The sequence below is a fragment of the Canis aureus genome, chromosome 1 (genome assembly GCF_053574225.1).
Source record: "Canis aureus isolate CA01 chromosome 1, VMU_Caureus_v.1.0, whole genome shotgun sequence".
NCBI classification, from domain to species: Eukaryota; Metazoa; Chordata; class Mammalia; order Carnivora; family Canidae; genus Canis; species Canis aureus.
The window spans coordinates 90481817-90490000 of record NC_135611.1 but is presented as its reverse complement, the minus strand read 5'-3'; the positions used below and the strand labels follow the sequence as shown (position 1 = coordinate 90490000).

At 47.4% G+C, this 8184-nt stretch overlaps 1 protein-coding gene across 5 annotated transcripts in view; it reads right to left on the bottom strand.

Moving 5' to 3' along the window:
• The window catches only part of DMRT1 (doublesex and mab-3 related transcription factor 1), a 113714-nt gene that overhangs the window by 1225 nt on the left and 104305 nt on the right, over positions 1 to 8184 (bottom strand). Inside the window, exon 5 of one of the 5 annotated variants that reach the window (XM_077908397.1) lies at positions 5659 to 7013. The exons of the other annotated variants lie outside the window; for them this stretch is intronic. Coding sequence (XP_077764523.1) covers positions 6859 to 7013 — 155 coding nt within the window. The 3' untranslated portion in view covers positions 5659 to 6858. Of the gene's footprint in view, positions 1 to 5658; positions 7014 to 8184 lie in introns of those variants that run through there. 5 annotated transcript variants of the gene reach the window in all.

Genomic DNA, 8184 nt, shown 5'->3' with positions numbered 1-8184 from the left:
GCGCTCGGCATTTCTATTCGGAGTTAAAAGTGTCTTTCTAGGCACTCATTAAAATCCCCAGTGCTTCTTTAGAATAAAAAGCGGCATTTCTGCACAATATCTATCTATTCAGTTGTCTAAGTTGAAAGGGAAAGTTAGGTAGCAGAGTTCTGGGTTTATGTGCATAAAGAAAAGAGGAAAAAAAAAAAAAAAACCACAACCCCGTGAGCTCCCTCCCTCCCCCTCCTTGGGGAAAACTATTTCCACCCTTCACTGAACCCCTCCCCTTTATGTAAAGGATGCTAATAGAACTTGTCTTGTCAAATGATCCATCTGACAAATTACCCCAAGCAAGACTCCACCCCATGTGTTTCTACTATTTGATAGGTAACCCTAAGTTTTTCAACAGATAGCAAGTGAACGTGGTAACTTAATAATAATATCCCTGTTACTTCTCTTTGACAAACAGGGACAAACACTTGCTCTTTACCTAACTTTTGAGGGCTAAGAAGCAGTAAACGGGATACAAACTTTCTTAAAAATGTAAAAAGTGAAAGGAATACCTTCACTAGAACAGAAGTCAGGTAAAGATTTTTAAAAGCCAATCTGTGAACGTAAAACTCCACCAGGACCCTGACATGAAAAGATGAAGGATGCTAATGTGCTGAACAATTTTTGCAACCTTACAAGCCACAGTAGATACAAAATTTAAGCAAAAGAGTCTCTGACCTTCTTAACCTTAGCCGAGTTCAGATCCACCCCCAGAACTCCCTTCCTGCCTAGTGTGAATGTAATTAAGGGGAAGCTGCAGTGGCAATTTCTCTCCTCATTAACTTCCTGATTGGTTTCAGCCTCAGGATTCTGCTGGGCAGTAGTTTGTCACCAATTCCAAATGGCCAATCGTTAATACTAATGTTTGTGTAACTAACTGCCAGCATCTGCCACGGCTTCTTGTACAACAATAATGGTGAAAGGGTACATTAGTGCTCCTGTGTTAATTCAGCTTGTGTTCATCAATAGGGAAATCTATGATGTAATTAGCAAAATGCACCGGGAGCTGAGTGCTGAAGTCATTTGTAGAGAACTAAATCATAGTAGAAGCTGCACCGGGTCCTGATGTGTTTGCCATCAATACTTATTATGTTTGGGATTTAATAAGGTATATTACCGTGCTGAAAAGAGACCTTTTTACAAGAGAACACTATTTACGCTCGTTATGGGTTTGGAAAAGGTTTTGCTGCAGCCAGTGGAACCGCGCAGAACTAAGAGGACAGAGCTGGGATTTAAGCGGCGGACCCTGAACCACGCCACTGGACCGAATTATCTCCGAAAGCCTCGTTCTTCTAATATGACCTAGGGATGGGACAGACAGAGGGACGGAGAGTTCTGTAGGGCCACCTCACACACCTCTTCAAATAAGGAAAGGCATGACCTGCAAACTTAGAAGTCAGTAAATCTGAGAAACAACAATTCAGGCAATTTCCTGACCAGCAATTACCTTTGATACGGATACTATTTGTTTAGTAACTTAAAGAAAAAGCAAGAGTCAAGTGTGAGAGCTTTTTTTAAAGAAATTTTTTTAAAGTAGAACGCTGTTGAATAGTACTTAACAGATGCCAGAAGGTGTATACGTGCGTGTATAAATACATAACAGCAACCAAAAAAAAAAAAAAAAACCCACCCAAAAACCTGGCAACCCATGGCATCTGAGGCCTTCATTTTATTGCAGTTCATAAAGGCTAAATTGGAATTGTTATATGGATTCCAAATTCCTCGCAAATCCAAGATGATTTATGAGTTGTGCTACATGCATAGGATGTTGGAGATACAAAGGAACATCCCAACGCTCTGCCATCTTGGAGGACAAGATGGGTTTCACCAGACACAGAGCTGGAGAGCCACCGAAGAGCCAATGGGAGAGTCCATGAGTTACTCTGTTCACTGGCCCCTACCCCACCTCACACCAGTGACAGAAGTTCCTCTGTCTAGAAGCCATGGGGACAGGAGGGAAGAACATTTACCGCCTACTTCTGGTAGGCAACACTCCCTGGCTGAAGTATGCAATCCTCCAACCATCTACTGACAGAATTACTCTCCCCAATTGACACAAGGGACCCTGTGGGGCATGTGGCACTGGTCAGCCAGACCCTTGACCCTCAGCCTCATCCACCTTGTACCGTCCCACCCTTGGCCACCACATGTCACATGTAGTCACTGGCTATGGAACCTTCCTAGTACCTGAGTTCAAGGAGGCAAATAAGTGACCCATGTCAGACTAATGCAGCAGCGAGGCGGGAGTGGGTGAGTGCTCCCTGTTGTGTGCTGAGCCCCAGGCCTGCCTCCTGCCTTCACGGGACCTAAGGGATGCCCCCCCTCCTTACCCTCGGCCATAAGCACCCCCCACTCCCATTTAGCTGACCTGTGACCCAACACAGTAGAGGTAGGAATTCTGCAAAAGGAAGACAACAGGGGAGGTAATGCAATTCAGATTAAAATAATAGCTGATTTGGCCTCAGTTTGCCTTGTGGGTGTTTTCTTGGAAAGTGTTCCTGAGACTCGAGGTACACAGACACACACAGTGACAGAGAGAGGTCCCCTGCTTCCTTCACGCGTGACAGCGCTCTGGAGAGGATGCAAATACATAAACTCGGCCTGTTTTGGCAAATGCCAGTATTTTTCAGTGTCTCTCCACTCAAACGTACATCTATGTTGTTTTTACTTTTGTTCAAGGCTTAGTTAGCATCACCTTCAAAAAGTGAGCTGCTGAAGTTAGGGACGGTGTTTGTTGAACTCGGTTTGTGTGCCCTCCCCCTATAGTAGTTACAGTAAACATCGCCTCCGTGTTCAGATCTATTTTACAGCCACCCTTAAAGGTACCCTATCCGTTTTAATGCAGCTTCATTAAATTTTGTTGGGGGATCCCTGGGTGGCGCAGCGGTTTGGCGCCTGCCTTTGGCCCTGGGCGCGATCCTGGAGACCCGGGATCGAATCCCACGTCGGGCTCCCGGTGCATGGAGCCTGCTTCTCCCTCTGCCTGTGTCTCTGCCTCTCTCTCTCTGTCTGTGTGTGACTATCATAAATAAATAAAACATTAAAAAAATTTTTTGTTGGGGGAAGAGTAATCATTGATCACGGTAAATCATTTGATATCAATTAAACATTCAAAAGTCAGAATTATCCTTTCTGCTTTTCAGGTGGATTCCAATGAGCCTGACACAAGGCTATGTTCCTCCTAATTATTTTGTAAAAATGCTAATGCCCTGTCATAGTCAGTGGGACTGTAGGAAAAGGTACACTGCTAGTAGCACTAGAAATCAGTCTTTCTGGACCACAATCTAGTGACGTGTATTAAGAACGGTAAAAACCGTCCATCCCTCTCTGACTTGGTAATTCCACTTTGGGGAATAAGCCCCAAGAAAGAAAGAATAATTGGCCCAGAGATGCTCAACATACAATTGTTTGCATCCTTGAAGATCTTAGTGCTCTGCTGGGGGGGGGGGGGGACGGATGGAGGGAGGGTCATTCATAGGCAATAAACCAGTCAGGAATCTGCCCTCACTCCACCTCAGGCAGGCTCCTGGCATTTACAGAAATGGCAGAAATGACTGACTTCTGGAGGCTGAAGTAGAGACTAAAAAGTACGAAACAGAAAAATGTGACCCTTGAAGGGTGCCTAGCTGGCTCAGTGGTTGAGCAACTGCCTTCGGCTCAGGGCCTGATCCTGGGGTCCTGGGATCGAGTCCTGCATCGGGCTCCTCATAGGGAGCCTGCTTCTCCCTCTGCCTGTGTCTCTGCCTCTCTCTGTGTCTCTCATGAATAAATAAATAAAAAATCTTTTTTTTTTTTTAAAAGAGAGAAGTAGGCAAACCTCCTCTGAGGCTGAACCCGGATGGAACCAGCAAGCCCAGTTCGTTTTTTCTCAAGTAGCCGATTTGTCTACAGAAGCTAAAGGGGCTTTTCTTCTACTAGTATTTAAAAACAAACAAAAAAACCTTACACATAATCACTCTTACCAGTGCTGGGGGGCGGATTTTTTTAAAAGATGGTTCCAGCGATACTATCTAACCATCTTACTGGCCCCACCTCCCCGAAACCCACCTCGCTAAAAAACAAAACAAAAACCACTCTAACTGCTAAATCTTTCGACATTGCCAAGACCCCTGACTTTTAACTTGAATGATGTGTTGGAAGTCAGTGGCCTGGAACAAATCATTCTCCTCCAGTGATGTGAGAAAACAGGATATTCATGCTTGAGAAAAATTCTCTTCCTCTCCATGTTAAATACTGTTAGACGCCCACTAAGAAACCATTCACAAATATAAGAACGCAGGGGGCATTCCGCAGTTGCGCGCAGCTCCGCACCTAGACGTGGATGGGAAAACTCGAGTGCTGGCCACGGGTTTCCCGACTTTGCAGGCCTCCGAGTCTGCCGAAAAGCGAATGAAAATTTCTCAAACGACAACTTTTTCCGCTTCGTGGTAACTGTCTTGTTTGGAAATAAAATCACGTCCAATCAACACCACTTAGCAGACATTTAATGTTTCACAATGGGATTCTTTTCCAGAGCAGAACTGCTGCCCTTCTCACTAACATCTAAAATAATTAGGATTATCGGAGCCGTCCGAAGCTTGGCAGGTTCAGCTTGTACTTTCAAACAGCATTAATTCTTGGCACTCGGAACAAGGGATAAAAGGTAAAGATATGAATGGAGATCTTTATTCAACCCCATCTATCACGGATTAGCTCATTCTTTTCCAGTTCATGCCTGCACTCTAGTTAAGAGCAGGGCTAAGCTGTAACTGATGTAATTAGAAGCCACAAGCTGAAAAAAATAGCCCTTTATTCATCTCCCTGCATTTACTATATATTTGCTTAAAAATTATGTATGTATGTGTGTGTGTATATATATATAATATATATTATATAAAAAATATAAAATCTTTGAAACAATTAAATGTATGTTTTTTGGGTTTTGTGTTTTTTTTTTTTTTTTTTTTCCATGTACGGGTAATGAAAGGGTAGTGACAAAGCGAGGGCTGGTGAGGATTACGCTCTCCTTGAAAACACATCTTCACGGGCAGCTGGAAAATCTAACACCCATTCTGAGAGGGGCCAGCGCCGGGCTCTGCATGTGCTGGAGGGAAGTGGCCGGGCCGGTAAATGAGGGTCCCTGTGGTGGGGAGCAGGCTCGCAGTGCCTCTCCCCCCACTCGGCCACCACGAGCTGTGCAAGCACCGGCAACGGCCACTTCCAGAAACTAAGTGAGCTCCTGAGAGAAAAGTACGCTTTTTGTGCGCTAGTAACAAACACAGTACCTCTCTCCCTCTCAATTCTGTGTACGACGTGGATACGCAACTCACAAATTACACCAGGACAACGCTTTCATCCTCAAAATGAGCAGAAGCCCGTCGAGCACCCCGCAGGAGCCTGCTGGAGAGGTCTGCGGCCTGGGAGGCGGACGACACGGGCGCCTGGCCGGGCCTGGCTGTGGCTGCACACCAGCCAGCTCCCCTGCTGCTCCAGGAAATACGGGGTGACACACCACACCCGCTCCCTGACACAGGTCAACACAAAGGCAAGAACATATTTTTGACTGTTTTAATGTAATGCACAAAAAAGGACAAGTGAGAAGGGACGCCCTTCAGGCTTCCCCCCAAACCTAGGACCCGGGCAGAATCATCTGAGCCCCCAGCCTGCCCCCTGCATGACACACACTCCTGGACCATGGCATGGAGGCTCCTGGGGCCCCACATTCCTTAATTACTTCTTATGGGGGACAGTTATAAAATCGACTGGAGTGTCAAGAATAAGCCATGTGCTGTCCTGACAGGCGCTCAGCACCTCTGAGGGCCTCCTGCTCAGCCCCCCTCCAGCCTCCTGCCCAGCAGCAGTGGTGATGCTGTGGTGGCTCCCTGACCCCACACTGTCACCATCAGCCGGGGAGACTTCTCTCAGCAACCCCTTCACTCCTGGACAATCTCTGAAGTGAGCAGGTGCACAGGAGGGGTTAACTCATCATGACTGGCCCGGCGGACTTGTCTCACTCACGCAGAGAGGCAGCATGTGGTGATACGCACAATCCAAACACTCACATTTCCTCCCTGTGCTTTAACAAAATATACTCAGTCTTAAAGCCTATACGCGGTGTGACTTTTAATTCTCTCAGGTAACAGCATCCTGAGATAAATCCTCACGATGGCCGACTCTGCTCTACGTGGCCCTCCAGCGAACTAGACACAAAGCTGCCTTATATAGAGGAAATCCCCTATATAACCTGAGGGATGGGATGAGCATGCTTGGCTTTGGTTTCCCCACTGTGACACGAGGCTAACCACAGGCCACCGTGATAATTAGTACCAGTAATTAGCTTCCTTATTCTGTTTGTCTGCAGTCTGTCTCAATGTCTTAAAGTTAGAAGATCCTGGCTTTTGAAGGTACAGGAATTCAATGAGGATTTAGTACGGGGTCTGCTCACACATACATGTGCCCTCCTGGGAATGAGGAACACACTCGTACCTCACTGGGCCTATGGCACAGCCGGGGCATCACAAATTCCTCCCTTGGACAATAGGTCCCTTGTGATAAAAGCTCTGCTTTTTTTCATCTTGGGGGCGGGGGGACGGGGCGTGTAACAGGATGGCTGGTGTCAAATCAAAATCAAACAGCAGAAGGTCGGTGGACGTGCTTTATAAACCATACAAAAAAACAGTGTTATCATCTAGTGATCAAGCAAACCATCCCTTCAGACAGTGGTATCCGGAAGCAGGAAGATCTCTTCTGTTGGAGCTTAAATTTGTCCCAAAAGGTGGGAACTCTGGGAAGGAAGGGGCGGAGGTGTCAATGCTCCAAAAGAAGGAGGGTGTCTCACCAGTTCTTGATCTACAGCCACTGGGTACCCGGAGCCCTGAGAATGGAGGCTTGCAGGGGTAGCAGAAGCTGACCCTTGGTCAGAATGCGACAGGACAGAGCCAGGGCCGGCTGGGTAGGCTTTGTTTGGTCAGTTCCACACCCTCTCCGTGCCTCAGTTTCCATGTCTGTAAAATGGGGACAAGGTCGAGCACTTAGGAAAGATGGTTCTACACAAAACGGTGAGGCGGGCCCCATAAAGCCTGATGCCGCTGAAAGGCCCCCATGAAAGTCATATCAAGCGTCACGGTTTGGTGACCACATGTGGGGCCCAGCTACGGCAGCTCCTCAGCGCTGAGCCCAATCCCTTGCACCACCTCCCAGGCCCCGGCCTCCTCCCCACAGCCCTCAGTGGCCAGTTCCCAGAAACTGTGGGCTCTGACATCAGACAGCAGCACCTCAATCAACACTGGAGTCTCTTTAACTGTAAAAGGAGGACAATAATTATGTCTTGTGAAGCTGCTTTGAGGACTGAGAAGGTAGATGACAAAAGAGTTTGCCACCATGAAGACTCTACATACTGGTTGGTCATCATGACCCCCGCACCCCCACTGAGTCTGCAAACTTGTGCAAAAGCAGCAGCAGCAGCGAGAGTGAGTCTACCATAGCACCAAGAAATTAGCCAGATTTGTATTAACACTGGTTGAGAAAGGAACAAACAAACAAAAAAAGAATTAAGTGACAACACAGCTCAAACGTCCCTGCATGTTCTCAGAAGAGGCTCAATTCTGACATTCAGGGCAAAGGGACACCTACTTCATTCGTCCTTCTTTCCACACCCAGAGACTGACAGTTAAAACAAATCCCAAGTTGAAAGCTGAGCCCGTCAGTTTGTGCTTTCTACAGCATCATGCTTGGCGCCCGAGTTACATGTAACACTTCCCGAGGCTGGGCCAACAGCCCAAAGCCACGGCTGAACCAGCCGAGCCATCAGAGCCTCGTGGCAGAAACAGGAAGTCAGTCTACAAGGTGGAGGACAAACATCTGGGAAATCAGGCCAAGAACGTCTACCGTATATTGGCCGGGTGCAGTGCACACAGTGGGTGCTTCACAATGGATGCGCGTGTGGGGGAAAGACCACGGGATTTAGTCTTCGTAAGATGTGCCGTGACCACAGGACAGGGCTCGCCCGCACGCCAGCAGGAGTTGGGAGGACTACGAAGTGCACGGGCTCTACTGAATTCCACCTGTGTCTTTCCTGCACAGACTCCAAGCAAAGCCTGGCCACGGAGGCAGAGAAAAAGCCGCATCAAACACCCGCTGGGACGCACAGTGGAACCACGATCTCGGCCTGGGCCA